The 17,384-nt window shown below is 40.8% G+C and overlaps 1 protein-coding gene across 1 annotated transcript in view; it reads right to left on the bottom strand.

Moving 5' to 3' along the window:
* LOC115172629 (protein lin-52 homolog) overlaps window positions 1–17,384 on the bottom strand; it is a 31,681-nt gene extending 14,297 nt beyond the window's left edge. The window contains exons 1-5 of the mRNA XM_029730259.1: window positions 17,325–17,384; window positions 15,106–15,180; window positions 14,986–15,023; window positions 14,824–14,890; window positions 14,634–14,717 (exon numbers count right to left, since the gene is read on the bottom strand). Coding sequence (XP_029586119.1) covers window positions 14,634–14,717; window positions 14,824–14,890; window positions 14,986–15,023; window positions 15,106–15,180; window positions 17,325–17,343 — 283 coding nt within the window. The 5' untranslated portion in view covers window positions 17,344–17,384. The remainder of the gene's footprint in view (window positions 1–14,633; window positions 14,718–14,823; window positions 14,891–14,985; window positions 15,024–15,105; window positions 15,181–17,324) is intronic.

Genomic DNA, 17,384 nt, shown 5'->3' with positions numbered 1-17,384 from the left:
TACTGCCATAACCCCTCACACTAGACTACTGCAACACTGTTTCACCTGACATAACCCCTCACATTGGAGAGAGAAGATGATGTGCAGGTTCGTAGAAAAAAACTGTTTTTGGATATTGACTAGTGATTGTCAAGGATACAAAGGATTCCAAAATATATGTGGAGTTTTGTACTGACACGATGTTCAAATTATTTGTTTGCAATATATTGATCTATAGGCTAAGAGAGATTCATAAACGGATTATTCAATTGTGGGGCTTGAATGGTGTGAGAAGACAACAACATAGTTGCTGATAATCAAAACATAAGGTCCAAAATCCATTCCAGCTCTTAACTTCTTATGGATGGGTGACAGTATTGAGTAGCTTGGATGAAGAAGGTGCCCAGAGTAAACTGCCTGCTTCTCAGGCCCAGAAGCTAAGATATGCATATTATTAGTAGATTTGGATAGAAAACACTCTGAAGTTTCTAAAACTGTTTGAATGATGTCTGTGAGTATAACAGAACTCATATGGCAGGCAAAAACCTGAGAAAAATCCAACCAGGAAGTGTGGAAATCTGAGGCTTGTAGTTTTTCAAGTGATTGCCTATCCAGTATACCGTGTCTGTGGGGTCATTTTGCACTTCCTAAGGCTTCCACTAGATGTCAACAGTCTTTAGAATGTTGTTTCATGCGTCTACTGTGAATGGGGCGAGAATAAGAGCCATTGGAATCAGATGACTGAGAAAATGACATGAGCTCAGACAGGCGCGCTCCCGTGAGAGTTAGGTGTGTTCCTTTTCATTTCTGAAGACAAAGGAATCGTCCGGTTGGAATATTATGGAAGATTTATGATAAAAACATCCTAAAGATTGATTCTATACATCGTTTGACATGTTTCTACAAACTGTAATATAACTTTTTTTACTTTTCGTCTGAACTTACTGCGCGAGCACAGTGCATTTGGATTACTCGACTGAACGCGCGAATAAAAAGGAGGTATTTGGACATAAAGGATGGACTTTATCGAACAAAACAAACATTTATTGTGGAACTGGGATACCTGGGAGTGCATTCCGATGAAGATCATCAAAGGTAAGTGAATATTTATAATGGTATTTGTGACTTCCGTTGACTCCAAAATGGCGGGTATCTGTATGGATTGTTTTGACGTCTGAGCGCTGTACTCAGATTATTGCAAAGTTTGCTTTCGACGTAAAGCTTTTTTGAAATCTGACACAGCGGTTGCATTAAGGAGAAGTGTATCTTTAATTCTGTGCATAACACTTGTATATCTTATCAAAGTTTATGATAAGTATTTCTGTAAATTGATGTGGCTCTCTGCAAAGTCACCGAGGTTTTGGAGGCAAAACATTCCTGAACATAACGCGCCAATGTAAACTGAGATTTTTGGATATAAATATGAACTTTATCGAACAAAACATACATGTATTGTGTAACATGAAGTCCTATGAGTGCCATCTGATGAAGATCATCAAAGGTTAGTGATTAATTTTATCTCTATTTCTGCTTTTTGTGACTCCTCTATTTGGCTGGAAAATGGCTGTTAGGTGCTGACCTAACATAATCGTTAGGTGTGCTTTCGCTGTAAAGCTTTTTTGAAATCGAACACTGTGGTTGGATTAATGAGAATCTTATCTTTAAAATGGTGTATAATACTTGTATGTTTGAGGAATTTTAATTATGAGATTTCTGCTGTTTTGAATTTGGCGCTCTGCACTTTCACTGGTTGTTGTCATATCGATCCCGTTAACGGATTTCAGCCGTAAGAAGTTAAAGGGGCAGTAGCCTACATTGAGTGCACAATTTTCAGTTAGGCCTACAGCATTATTTAATCTCCAGTAATTCTTCTGCTATTTAATCTGTTATCAATGATATTTACATGTTAATATTATCTTCCGATTACAATGTTTTTTTAACTAAATCAATTAGTTTACAAAATGTACGTTGGTATATCTAGCTGTCCGATAACACGTTCTGATGGAATGGCTTGTCCTGGACTTTTACCCAGAGTGCATTGAGTGAATGTTGGAAAAATATCTTGGTTCCTTTCAGAACATGCCAATTTGAATGCAAAGAGGACTCAGACCTCAAAAAAGGTGAAGTGAACTGGCAAAAGAGTTGAATCCTCATGCAAATGCAAGGGCAGTGTAAATACAAAGGGAACAGAGTTATTTTGCTTATTTTTTTACACCAGAGTTCACGTTAAAGAGGACTGAGGGCTATATGTGAAAACACCCTAAGAGTTAAATACCCCTGCTTTAGAGAATACTATTGAGTCATTGGTCTCCTAATCCCAGTTTATCATTCTGATCTCTCTGCTAAGAGCGTGTTAAATGGACCACTGGTTTCTGGAGAGGCCTGCTAATGGGAGAGACTGGTGGCCCTCTCCCTCCGTATCTCTCTCGATCCCCCCAACAATAAATGAGAGTCTGTCTGGTCTGTGGCTGTAGCCCCCCCCCCTGATCAAGACTAACCCCTCTGAGCCACTCATTAATTATGAGTTCAGTTTAGCATCCGCCTCTGTCACATAGAAACTCATATGATTTGCATTGTAAGAGAAATATTAAAAGCGGGAAGAGAAATGATCAGCCAGTCAGCCACCCTCAGGCAACTGGACTCACACACACGGAGTGGAAGACACCGACATAGATGGCAGACACCCCCCCCCCACCCAGAAACACACACTCACACACAGATGCATGTATACATGCCCACACATAGACACTGGTACACGGCAGGGGCAATCAATACTGATTAGAAGGAGTTAGAGATGTGTTTAGTTGATTACAAAGGTCAATCACTAATTCTGTACTTATTTATCAGTGACTTGTTACAGCTGCCAGCCATACTAAATAACACCTTATGGATTGTGAGGGCCATGTCTTCACCCTGTTGATTAGTTGCGCTCTAATTATCATTTAGCCCTGGCTGGGCTGGCCTGGGAATGCCATCACAATGTGGGACTGATGGGAAATAAAAATGACAAAATGTCCCCCTCAACCAAATGAATATCCAATACTGAATACAATATTCGTCCACCAGCACTTCTCAAAATAGCATTCTCCCAATGTAAATGTATAGCCTAAATGTGTGACATCACCTTCCTACCGTTTGGAGTGGGTGATCTGGGTGTCATTGTCACATCATCTTGTCCCCCCCGTGTGTAGAATGGTAGTAATCATGGTGAGGCCGCTTCACCTCTCCAGGCACACGCCAGAGGAGCCAGCCAGACCCCTGTTAGCCCTAGAGACAGATGACCACCTGGGTTAACTGGCGTCCCAGCCTCCAGACCCGACTTCCACAATTCACTATCATTAAGAGTCAAGCAGACTAATCTGACCCCTGCTGCCCATCTTTAAGTGCCACTCAGCTATTACTGGTTGTAAGCTTTACTTAATGGATTTAACATCCATTCTCACTGTCCACTTCCCCTGGGACCCGGGGATGACACCCCCCACAAACCCCTCCTTCCTCCATTAACACATTCACTCACCCCCCTTCCCATATACACACCCGCCTCACAAAACATAGCCTACACCTGACGCTCATGTTTGTGTTCACAATTCAATTACCTACTTATTGATACTTCACAGGGATATTTAAGATGCAGACACAGCCAGTGATTTCCCAGGGGAGCCACTGGTTCCTCTTTATGTCCCAACCGAGAGCGCTCCTCTCCTCCCCCCTCTTCTCTCCCTCCAATATATTCCTGCCTGTGTGCACTGAGACACACACGCTCGCACAAACAAACACATCTACACCTCCCCACCCATGCCACAGCCTATCCCTGTTCAAGAGGTGTCCTTATTAATAGGCAATCAGTCAAAATTCATTCATTAAAATGCCTAAAAGGTTTTACACCGCCACTATGATTAGCTGGGAAAGAAAATCCAATGAATTCCTAATGCGTTTATGGAAATGAAGTGTCATTTCCGATCTGCTCAGGGAGGCGGCAGGCAGGCAGGCAGGCAGGCAGGCAGGCAGGCAGGCAGGCAGGCAGGCAGGGCTGAAGAACAGGCGGTGTGTGCAGCTCTCTTTCCCTCGACTATGATACACACCTCCAACACTGATACAGAGACAGAGGGCAAAGCACCATAGCTTCTAGGCTGTTTAGACAACCTTAGTGTAATAGTCGAACATTCAAAATTGCTAAAAGTGAACTGAAGAATTTCAAGAGTTTGATGAACCACAATTCTGATTGTACGATTGCGATTCAGCACTGACTGTTGCTACATGCTTCAACAGCTGCACTAAACATAAACAGTCAGGAAACTAAACTGTGTTAACCATGCAACACTGGTTTGAGGATTCTGGATTAACTTGGTACATATTGTGCTAAACAGAAACGTTTTTTTAGGGACACTTTTCTCATACCAGTAATTTCATCTCCTCAAGCCAAACAACATTTCACCCAAAACATGCATCTCAAATCGCAAAAAAATGAAATTATTTGGTACAGAAAACTTCTCAACACACACATCATCGTTTGACTCGTTTCAGTTTCCCATCACGCCATTCCTAATGGCGTCTTTACCACGGACAATTCTCCAGCGGGTGGGCCTTGCTATTCATCTCCACTATGAGCTCATAAAGCAGGCCGATGCGGAGAGGAGGACAGAGGAGAGGAGGGGGTGGGTCCCCAGTTCCTCATTCAGAGGTTGTCAGAGAGCAGAACTTCATAACGGCCCGCCCCGCGGTCGCTCAGGCCGCCCTGATGGATTGATGAAGGCACATTAGCACCATGGGCCAGTGTGAATGCAATCATATTCAGCAGCCCTGGCCTCTTAATAGGAAGGAGATTGATGCTGGGCCATTAGGAGCTGTCAGCACTGACCTTCAGCCTCAACTCCACATAGGCAGGGATGTAGGGGTCATCCTGGCTTTACTGTGGTGGCGACACAGTGGTGTTTAGACCTGGACAGCTCTTTGCCACCGCCAGCCAATACTAAGCAGCACTGGTCTTGACTGGCGTTCCCTTGTATCAAACCAAACCTGGAGGATTACCTGGATGATTATGACAGCCTCATTGAGGAAGATTGGCAGGTCTTGCTGTAAAATAATGTGGCAGCAGCAAGACCTGTCATCTGTCTGTCTGTGCAGAGCTCTGCAGAAGGCGACTAGAATCACATCAGACTCTTTCTATCCACTCCACCCCAAATTCCAACCCCTCCCCTCTGGCCACAGCTACAGGCAGGCAGAAGTAAAAACCAACAGAGACAAAGTATTTTATTCAAGTGCAATACTTCAAAATTAACAAGATCTTAGACTAATATGCACTTTAAGCACCTTGACATGCAAATGGATCTTTATATGAACTAGGGCACCAGTAAGGACTTCCTATACTAGACAACTTGTTGCAGCTGTTGATAAGTCATTGATAATAATCTGCCAATTTTTTCATCTCATTACATGAAGATATACGGGGAGAACATAGCTATATTCAATAAAATTCACGAGTTGATTCACCTGTTTAACCCTTTATCATGGTTGGTGTCTTGATGGATTTGTCAAAAATTGTGACATAAAACGTTACTTTCCTGTCCTTGCATTTATGGCAGTGCAAGTTGTCATTATATATTGTATAAAGTATGAATCAGTTAAATTAGATATTAAACTTGAACCCTGTAAGAATCCCGGATCTAGCTGTCGGACAGTTTTTTGTATAGAGATCTCAGAAACGCAGTGTAACTAGGTAACATTTCGTGTCTCCTTATGTTACAGGGTGAAAACAGTTTTCACAGTTTGGTGAAAACAGTTTGGTGTCCAGCTGATTAGTTACACCATGATATTCTCACACATCACCAGATCCATGAAGGAAGGACAGTCAAGTGACACACAGCTGTTGTGATAGCGCATGCCAGGCAACAACAGCTCAAGTGCTGGAAAAAAGGAGTTTGCGAGGAATATTTGTGTCTCATTTGTTGCCGGTGAAGACAGTTGTGCCTGGATTCACATTGGATCTAATATCCCTAGCGAATTGATGTTGATAATCTGTTGTTGTCTGCTTGATTTAGAGCAGGGTCTCGTTAGATTTAACAGAGAAAGTATTAAGGTAATGAGTTCATGTTTTCATATATTTTTGTGCCTCGGATTGGACACCGAGTCTACTGTGCTCAATTGTGTAAGATAGGCTTTTGCACAACACCCAATGCTATTCCTATTAATTATTCTGGATATAATGACAAATTACATACCCCAGTGGGCTTATTCACAATATAACCTGGTAATGAAATAACATGATAAATACATTTTGTTTTCCATGTTACACCTGCAATTTTAAACAGTACAAGGGACTTGAAGTAGCCTACTTGAACTTTAATTTGGAGGTCAGAAACTCAAGTATTTGAATAGGCCTACCTTGAAAATCAGACATTTAATCAATTTGGTGCTTGAAAAGTCCTTGTAAATATTGTAGCCAATTTATACGTTCTCCTGCTCCCTTATAATTTTCCATGATTTCCTTTTTTTCCCAGTTTTTGTGAGAGATGTGGCCACTTTCGTTTGTTTCCCACCACTTCAATTGATTGACAGATTCTTCCAATAAAAAAGGAACCTGGTTTTTGGTCACTTTGTCATTATGAAAACAGTGATGGTGAGATTCAAATGGTGAGATGAATGTTACCACTATTCATGGCTTTATTATGTGTGCCTGCGTCGGCCACATAGGCTACAGAAAAATGGCCATCCAATCTATTTAGTCAGGCAATGTCCACATTATTCTCACATATTTTAGAATGTAATAATCATTTGAATATCAATGCATTGGCAAGACCCCCCCCCCCCCAAAAAAATGTTTTTATTATTCTTAAATGCTTTTTTGGGGGGGGGGTCTATATAATTAAATGATGTCTTTACAATTGTATAACAGAGGTCCTTCAATTACAATGAAGTGCTTAAAAAAGTTCCTGAAAGTCCTTGAATTTGTCTTGCCAATGTTTTATGAACCCTTCTTAAAGGGATGTATAGTCCTAGGCATATGATGTTGCATAGGTGAAGTTAATAGCTCATTTGCAAATATTCACTTCCTGCATGAAAATCTTTTTTTAATTCTGTTTCAAACCATTTATAAATTGTAATCCCAATGTCACACATTGGCCCCATTATTTCAATCTGAATCTATTTCCAACAATAAATCCATTGCAGTGAAAAATAAGGAGGCTGGTTCTGTTCAGTACTTATCCTCATCATCTGACTCTAAATAATTATACAGAAAAATGATATCAGTCTACACTAAATGGTCTCTGCATAGGGAAGCTGCTTGGCTCCATATTAGGCCACATCATAGAGAAAGATATCACTGCATTAGCAAGGAGCCAAGGCCCAGTCAGTCCAGTCAGCTGGTGGTGGTGGGGATCAGTGAAACCTACAAGTGTGTTAGAGCAGCAGCCTGAGGCCTGTCCCTCAGGACCAATCCCCTTTCAATTACCTCCAATAACAGCACTTATCACAGTAGTCAGCGCTCTCCTGGGACCCAGGGCTGATGCCGAGCTCAGCGGCCCACAACAGGGGCATTCATCACAGGTCGGAGCAGCAGCTGGGGTCTGGGGAGGCATGCGCCAGGTCCCGCCTGGGGCACACTGTGGCAGCATCACACAGCCATCGGGGGGGTGGAGGGGGGCCCCCAGGGAACAGGGGCCTGCCACACACACCCATATGTGCATGTATAATATACATGCAGTGCTGCCCCACTTGCACACTTGGGGCCTCTGTTCTACAGGTAATCTGCCTATGGATCTCCAAAGATTAGGCTACATTTAGCCATTTTACATGACATTAGGCTGGTGTTCCAAGTCCTTCTGAAGGTTCAGGTGAAATCAGTGTCCTCTAGGTCAGGGTGTCTACGTCTGGCCAGTCCCCTTCCTCCACAGGCATCAAGGCGGGTGTTTTCACTGGCTGATTGTGCTCTGCCCATTAACCAGCTCAGTTTAATGGGCCACATGTTTAAAGGGGGGGGGGGGTAGTAAATCCTGTCCCCTGCCCTGGTTTGTGTTCTCTCTCTCTCTCTGAGGAAACAAACATGATGAAAAAGTAGCTGAGATTTACAAGGCCTCCTCTGACAGCCGGGAAAACAAGAAAATTAAACCAGAGCACATTAAAAAGGCATCATTACAAGCTGCTCTGAGACCAATAATAACCATTATTGTATTACTTCATCCTGAGGTACATGACATGGTTGCAAAGACAACATCCCTTCCTTTATGGCTGCTAACATCTTTACAACTAACAAATATGTCGTATGGTAGACAACATGAAGCATTTAATCAAATGAAAGAACATGAACAGATCACTGCATGCTCAGGGCATAAGACAAGCTGATCTGAAAAATGTGAGGGACATCAGATAGCTTCATTTTCCCATAAATGCCTATAAATGAAGCTTATCACGTTTGGGTGAGACTGGTCCCACAGACCCTGGATCAGACTGTATGATCAGCTTGTTTAATTTGTATTTAGTTATAACATTTAGCTATAATATGTGGTAGAGAGAGGATCCTGACCTGTAAATATGAGCCTGGAATAAGCAGATAAAATGTGTTATCTACAGCTATGCTGAAGTCAATGACACTAATCTGAGCTTTCATAATGCCTGCTGCATAATAATGAGACATTCAAGCAGTGTGATTGCGTTTGTCATCCCCACCAAGTCTATGTGCACTTTGAGGCAATTCATTGTCACTCAAGCGGTCAAGTCATGCGCTATATCTTGAGGTAGGTTGCTTGCTTGATCAACATAAACGTTGCCATTAAACAAAAATATATCTCTCATTTCTATGAGCGAGCAGGGCAAAGCCCAGACAAATCATGTTTGGCATAATCCTTTCCAGAATGAGTCTACTTTAATCATCCTGTCTTTATGGAATTTGACAAATCAGCGGTGCTCTCTGTGGAGCGGGACCTATCAGCCCTGCACCCCCTCTGCATAACCAACATGCTCTACATCTCTCAGAATCACAAAGGGGGGCAGAGGGTTCCTCGTCCTCACTGTACAAGATTACAGTTTCTGTTTAAGCATTGAATGGAGGCTAAATCCACTCCAGATTTAAGGTAGAACTCCGCCCAGAGAACATAGATTTAAGGGAGTGCTCTATTCTACAACAAGAGTGTGTGCAAAACGAGTGCAGCCAACATTAAATGCATAGTTAGAATTCAACAATACTTTTATTTTGGCAGCAAAAAAATACTTTGAGAGGAAATAACTTAAGTCTGTATCAAATCTCTGTCACTGCGTTTTGTTTCTGGGTTTGTGCATGGTGTGCTTTGTCCATAGCGAGCTAAGTACCCATATTCCTCTTAGGAAAAAAAGGAGCACTTAGCTAGGCTACATCTCTCTAATCCACACTTTATGGATTAGGACAATGGATGCAGAAAATCTGTCAATCCACATTTTGCATCCATCACATGCTTCAATACTTGTTGTGTTATGTGAGACCTGCCCCTACATCACCAGACTTCTAAATGCAATGTTGAATTGCTGTTGTTTTACACTGAGTTACAGTACCAGTCAAACGTTTGGACACACCAACACATTTTCTACATTGTAGAATAATAGCGAAGACATCAAAACTATGAAACAACACATATGGAATCATGTAGTAAGCAAAAAAGTGTTCAACAAATCAAAATATATTTTATATTTGAGATTCTTCAAAGTAGCCACCCTTTGCCTCGATGACAGCTTTGCACACTCATGTCTTCAGTGTACAACATGATAGTTACATGTAGCTTAACACCCCTACTGAAAAAAGAACATGAAATCGCGCTTGAGGCATGGAATGCATAGTTCGGCCATTTCGGCCATATCTTTAGTGCACAACATGAAGTTTCCCCCTCCATGGAAGTGGCAGCGGAGCAGTGGGAGCACAGAGCAGAAGTTACATTGGCAGCAGTGTGCAGCAGCTAAGTAAAACAAATTCCTGCACCTGCGCTGAAATATTCGCAGGCTGGTAGGGTTAACTTTAGCATGCAAGTATGGCTAACGTTAGCAGGCTAGTTGGCTAGCAACCTAGTAAACTGATTTGCAACAATAAATCCAAGTATTTGCTTGTAAATTGGCTGAAAATTAAATTGAAACCCGTAGTCATGAGCGCAAACGATTTGGTTTAATTTTAAGTTATACATTTTAAGTCATTTCTGCTGGAGTTTACATTATAGGGAATAGGCTGGCTTGCTGGGTCCTACATATACCTTCACATCCCGAAAAAATGTTTCCGTCATGATTTCAGCATTCTCATCCATTTTATTTAATAACAAAACAAGTTTTGAAAAGTGAGGTGTAACTTTGCATTGGAAATTGATGCATATACTACTGTAAATCCATTTGTTACATGTGACTAAGTTCATGCTAACTACCCTTTAATGTGAAAATGCATTCAAAATGGTTGCCCTCTGCTGACGTGCAATGATACAAGTAAAAGGAGGGCTGTGATTGCCTACTACTGCCAATTTCTCTGTATAAAATAGCCATAACTTTAAACTAGCAGATATTACAGTGCCTTCAGAAAGTATTTATACCCCTTGAGTTTTACCAAATTTTGTTGTGTTACAGCCTGAATTTAAAATGGATTAAATTTAGATTTTATGTCACTGGCCTACACACAATACCCCATAATGTCAAAGAGGAATTATGTTTTTAGACATTTTACAAATTAATTAATAATGAAAAGCTGAAATGTCTTGAGTCAAAATTTAAAAAGCAGACATTGAATATCCCTTTGAGCATGTTGAAGTTATTAATGACACTTTGGATGGTGTATCAATACAACCAGTCACAACAAAGATACAGGCGTCCTGCCTAACTCAGGTGCCGGAGAGGAAGAAAACCACTCAGGGATTTCACCATGAGGGCAACATTGTAGTTACTAAACAATATTAACCTAAATGACAAAGAGAAACAAAGGACATTTTTACAGAATAAAAATATTCCAAAACAGGCACAAAATTAAAAAAAATGAAAATGTGGCAAAGAAATAAACTTTTATGCCCTGAATAAAGTGTTGTGTTGAAATACTCTTCATATTTTCAAGCATGGTGGAGGCTGCATCATGTTAAGGGTATGCTTGTCATCGGCAAGGGAGTTTTTTTTAGGATAAAAATAAACGGAATAGAGCTAAGCACAGGCAAAATTCTAGAAGACCTGGTTGTCTGCTTTCCAACAGACACCGGGAGACAAATTCACCTTTCAGCAGGACAATAACCTTAAACACAAGGTCAAATATTCACTGGAGTTTCTTACCAAGACGACTTTGAATGTTCCAGAGTGTCCTAGTTACCGTTTTTATCTATGGCAAGACTGGTTGTCTAGCAATGGTCAAAAAACAACTTCACAGAGCATGAAGAATAAAAAAATGAATAATGTGCAAATATTGTACAACCCAGGTGTGCAAAGTTCTTAGAGACTTACCCAGAAAGACTCACAGCTGTAATCACTGCCAATGGTGATTCTAGCATGTATTGACTCAGGGGTGAATACTTATTTAAATGAGATATTTCTGTATTTCATTTTCAGTAAATGCACAAAAAAAATCTAAAACATGTTTTCACTTTGTCATTATGAGGTATTGTGAGTACTGTAGATGGCTGACTTAAAAAAAAACTCAGGCTGTAACAACAAAATATAAAATAAGTCAAGGGGTATGAATACTTTCTGAAGGCATTATATTGAAATATTTGCCAAATATTTTTTTTATATATATTTTCATGTTTAGATGTTTCAATATTCATAAAAAAATAAAAAATAATTATAAATATTATATATATAATATATATATATATATACACATATACATACATACACAGTGGGGGAAAAAAGTATTTGATCCCCTGCTGATTTTGTACGTTTGCCCACTTACAAAGAAATGATCAGTCTATAATTTTAATAGTAGGTTTATTTGAACAGTGAGAGACAGAATAACAACAAAAAAATCCAGAAAAACGCATGTCAAAAATGTTCTAAAATGATTTGCATTTTAATGAGGGAAATAAGTATTTGACCCCTCTGCAAACCTGACTTAGTACTTGGTGGCAAAACCCTTGTTGGCAATCACAGAGGTCAGACGTTTCTTGTAGTTGGCCACCAGGTTTGCACACATCTCAGGAGGGATTTTGTCCCACTCCTCTTTGCAGATCTTCTCCAAGTCATTAAGGTTTCGAGGCTGACGTTTGGCAACTCAAACCTTCAGCTCCCTCCACAGATTTTCTATGGGATTAAGGTCTGGAGACTTGCTAGGCCACTCCAGGACCTTAATGTGCTTCTTCTTGAGCCACTCCTTTGTTGCCTTGGCCATGTGTTTTGGGTCATTGTCATGCTGGAATACCCATCCACGACCCATTTTCAATGCCCTAGCTGAGGGAAGGAGGTTTTCACCCAAGATTTGACGGTACATGGCCCCATCCATCGTCCCTTTGATGCGGTGAAGTTGTCCTGTCCCCTTAGCAGAAAAACACCCCCAAAGCATAATGTTTCCACCTCCATGTTTGACGGTGGAGATGGTGTTCTTGGGGTCATAGGCAGCATTCCTCCTCCAAACACGGCGAGTTGAGTTGATGTCAAAGAGCTCCATTTTGGTCTAACCTGACCACAACACTTTCACCAGTTGTCCTGAGTCATTCAGATGTTCATTGGCAAACTTCAGACGGGCCTGTATATGTATTCTTGAGCAGGAGGACCTTGCGGGCGCTGTAGGATTTCAGTCCTTCACGGCGTAGTGTGTTACCAATTGTTTTCTTGGTGACTATGGTCCCAGCTGCCTTGAGATCATTGACAAGATCCTCCCGTGTAGTTCTGGGCTGATTCCTCACCGTTCTGCATGGAGCCCCAGGCCGAGGGATATTGACAGTTCTTTTGTGTTTCTTCCATTTGCGAATAATCGCACCAAATGTTGTCACCTTCTCACCAAGCTGCTTGACGATGGTCTTGTAGCCCATTCCAGCCTTGTGTAGGTCTACAATCTTGTCCCTGACATCCTTGGAGAGCTCTTTGGTCTTGGCCATGGTGGAGAGTTTGGAATCTGATTGATTGCTTCTGTGGACAGGTGTCTTTTTTACAGGTAACAAGCTGTGGTTAGGAGCACTCCCTTTAAGAGTGTGCTCCTAATCTCAGCTCGTTACCTGTATAAAAGACACCTGGGATCCAGAAATCTTTCTGATTGAGAGGGGGTCAAATACTTATTTCCCTCATTAAAATGCTAATCAATTTATAACATTTCTGACATGTGTTTTTCTGGATTTTTTTGTTGTTATTCTGTCTCTCACTGTTCAAATAAACCTACTATTAAAATTATAGACTGATCATTTCTTTGTCAGTGGGCAAATGTACAAAATCAGCAGGGGATCAAATAGTTTTTTCCCCCACTGTATATATATGTTCAATCCTATTTAACTAAAAACGGTAACTAGGGCACTCTGGAACATTCAAAGTCGTCTTGGTAAGAAACTCCAGTGAATATTTGACCTTGTGTTTTAGGTTATTGTCCTGCTGAAAGGTGAATTTGTCTCCCTGTGTCTGTCCAAAGTGTGTATATATATATATATATATATATATATATATATATAAATAAAAATATTACAGAGCAAGCGGTAAAGCTTCAAATGACACCAATTTTTTTGTTTTGTAGCATCTGATGAAAGATGAAAAAATATGGAGTCTTTGGTTAAGGCTAAAATGTCAAATATGCCAACTTTAATTATTTCTCAATTATGCTTTTAGATACACATGTCAAATATATCTCAACAATCCATCCTCCAATGGACTATTCTATGGATCACATTTTGTGAAAATTACAAAAATCACGTTATTGTTTTGTCTGGATTTCATGAGGAATCATTCCAATACTCTCCATTTACAATCTATTTCTGTCTAATTCATAACAATATTCAGAAAGATTAGAAATACATTGAATCTTAATAAGCGGTGTCTACTTCGTGAAATGTAAAATGAGTTGAATGACTGTAGCAAATACTTGAGATGTTCCTTGACTGTTCACACATAAATTAGCCATAAGGCTAGCAGCACCATCTAGAGGTAGCCTATGGAATGACAACTAGAGCTCTGCTACACGACCTGAGCCTGAAGGGCCTTGGTTAGGGCCTGTTTTATCATCAATAACTAGGGTACGGGCAGGGCATCACTAAATTGATCGCCAATATTTTGAAGCGGAGTCATTTCCTTGTGCTCTGCTGCGCAGTACAGCCAACAGTATCTGACTAAGATCACAACATGGTGTCAAAAGCGCTTCAACCTCGTCAAATACAAGACGAGAGAGATCATTTCACAGAAAATAATCATGTTCATTGAGTTTTGGAAGAGTTTAGAGTGATGAAAAGTAGCTAACCGCTCTCTATATATTTCTTGTCAATGAGCAGAGCAGCTCAAGCGGAGCCGTTGCTATGGATACTCACAGATCCAGAGCCGCCATGAGCAGAGTGCATGCAGAGCGAGCAGCGCGCAGTGAGAAAGTTATGCATTTACTAACGGAGAAAACTATTTCTAATTTCGGGCAGGGCCTTAACTTTGGCAGAAGCAAATCGGTCGGAGTATCACGGGCATGGGTAGGCCTTAAAGTATATGCCCGTGCAGAGCTCTGGTCCCCAACTGGTTGTGAGTGTGTATGTGTATCATGTGTGTATACTTACACTCCTCAAGGCCCAGCTGGTAGGCCAGGTTCTGTAGCCCTTTGACCTTCTCCATCAGGTTTGCTGTGGTCAGACTCCCCAGCTCTGTGGGAGGAATAGAGTTGGAGTACAGTCAGTGAATACTTAGTCTATTTTCACAAGTAGGCAATGCTCATCAGTAAGTGTAGCATATGACACTACTGTACCTTACCTTTTAACATTTCAATGTCCCCACTCTCCAGTTCAGCCATCCATTTGGGTGGAGAATTGGTAATTGGCTGCAAGACAGAAAATAAGAAGAATGTGCATTCTCTCAGCCATGTAGGTCTATTCATGTATCAACGCTAGCTATAGATCTTTGAAAAACACTCACATTTTTGCAAGATGCAGCAAATTCTGCAACTCCTGGCACTGTGTTAGAATCAGAATCAGGAATGAGTAAATTGCAATGATAGGCTTTATGAAGCGAACACAGAGGAGAAGACAAACTTACGTTGCTCTGGCCATAGGTCAGGAGATGCTCTATCCAGCTTCTCAAAACTCAGCAGAGAGGACTCAAAATCATCACCTTACAAAGGGGGAAAATGTATTTTAGTCATCATCAACCGATTCAACACTACTAAATGTGAAAGAGTAGCCTTTAGCTAAGTGCTGTTCATGCTAAGTCATTGTGCTTGTTCGCTACATTAACAGGGCTCATTTAGTATAAGTAATTAGGGATTGGGTTTGAATTTAACATAATATTATGAAAGGAGTCATAATCCTTTCTTCTCAATATACAGTGAGTTTGAGTGTAGGCTTATTTAAGGGGTTTAATGAGGGGTTGGAACCAAAATTATTTTCCAATAGTTTAGTTCTGAACAGAACCATTATTGTTTTCATTCCGTTCCACTGGTCCGACCAGCAAAATAAAGTTCTGACCCGGTTCGAACCCCAAAAAAGTAACGGTTTATATTGTTCCTTTCTGCTCCTTTTTAAACCTCTGAAAACGACATTAAATTAGTTCACCAATGGGTAGAGCTGCTTGCTACGGAACGGGAAAGCTATGTACATGCATTGGACAGACAAGTGTAGTGTAGGGTGCGACATGCGACTGAAATTTTGCAGGTGAGGAGAGCACTGGGCATCTTGTTATGACATGCATTTCCTGAATTAGGCCCACAGAATTATACCTACGGAGGAGCAGCTTCTATGAAGGAACTTTGAATGTCTCTGAACTTCAGAGAGTTGGCTTAACTAACTTTGGACCAGAGCTAGCTCTTGATCATGACTCTCAGTTCCATTCCATTCATTACATTACACATAATGCTGCCTAGAATTTGAGCGCTAGACCAGACAAACTTGTGTGAGCAGAGTGGCACCAGAATTAAAATAAAACACATTTTACCTTTTTGTAGTTATAAATCCAATGTGAAACGTGATAACTATAGTATCCTTAACATTGAAAAAGTTAATCCATTGTTCTCTAATTAAAAAACCTCTCCCTAATTTCTAAATCACGCCTGTAATGTCAGTAGCTACATTAGACTATGCATGCTTCAGAGGGAGGGGGAGGTTTTCAGCTGGCAGGCAGACACTGGAATACGTTTCTGAGTAACAGTGAGGACTTTGCATAGGCGCTTTGTTGCGTTTTTTCGTGGGAATGTAAAATAACAGTAATAACTGGTTCGTTCCAGAACAGTATAGATCACTTTCGTTCTCGGTTCTGTTCTTCAAAATTGTTTTATTTTCCGATTTTGCGGTTCCGTTCCATGAACCAGTTCCAGCTAGACAGCCCTTTTTGTTCAACTAACCAGTTCTTGGCGATAATTTTTTTTCTCCACAGAATCAAGAACTTACTAGTATCTTAGAAATGTCCGTTTCCAGTTGCAGGTGTATGGAAAATACACAAATGTACCTCCATACAGGTGGTTCTTCAAAACCAGCAAGAACTCATTAAATCCATGTTTAGTATCGAGTGAGATATGCCACTTGCATGTGTGAAAACCTTGTGTTTTGGTCACACGGTGTGATGCACTGTCATCACATAGAAAGGACTATTTCCTGCAAAGATTTTGGGAAATGCCAGATGTGCAGCAGCTAAAACGGAGAGGAACTTCCTCGCAAGGTACAAAACATGAATGATCTTTGAGTTTTCGCTGGTTTTTGTAGAACCACCTGCAACTGGAAACGGACATTGCTAAGATTGATTCTGTGGGGGAAAAAGTACCAATAACTTAGAAAGTATTGCCAAGAACAGGTTCGTTGACACATCTATTGGTGGTGGTTTGTATGGGGCTTTCTTGAAACGCCCAGTATTGGACAACCAATCTTTGGTTGTATCACATTATCTGGCTGTAGCTAGCTGTAGCTAGCTACTAGCATGCACATGAATTAGTCATTACAGCTACTGTTCCTTTGCTGATCACCTAGCTAGGTCAGTGTCCATTAAAATGGCTGTTACTGATAAATTGGATAGGCCGAGATGGCTAATAAAGACAAACTGCATAGTTATCTTATCAAGTATGAAGAAGGGCATTGCTAGCTGGCTTGTTTTGGTTTGGCAGACAACCTGTTGTGTGAGCATAGCCTTGTGAAAAACGTGAGACATTATTTGTACAACATATGAACTCAGAATGTTTCAGCAAATAGAAATACGAAGCATACGGGTTACATCAGCATCTCGGTATCAAGATGTCAATTTATACACCCAACAACGAAATTAGAATTTACCTCCATTTGGAGACGCCATCTTCAGATCCACACACGTGATAGAATGCAGCCAATAGGTTG

The sequence above is a fragment of the Salmo trutta genome, chromosome 33, assembly GCF_901001165.1.
Source record: "Salmo trutta chromosome 33, fSalTru1.1, whole genome shotgun sequence".
NCBI lineage: Eukaryota > Metazoa > Chordata > Actinopteri > Salmoniformes > Salmonidae > Salmo > Salmo trutta.
This window is presented reverse-complemented; position numbering and strand designations above follow the sequence as displayed.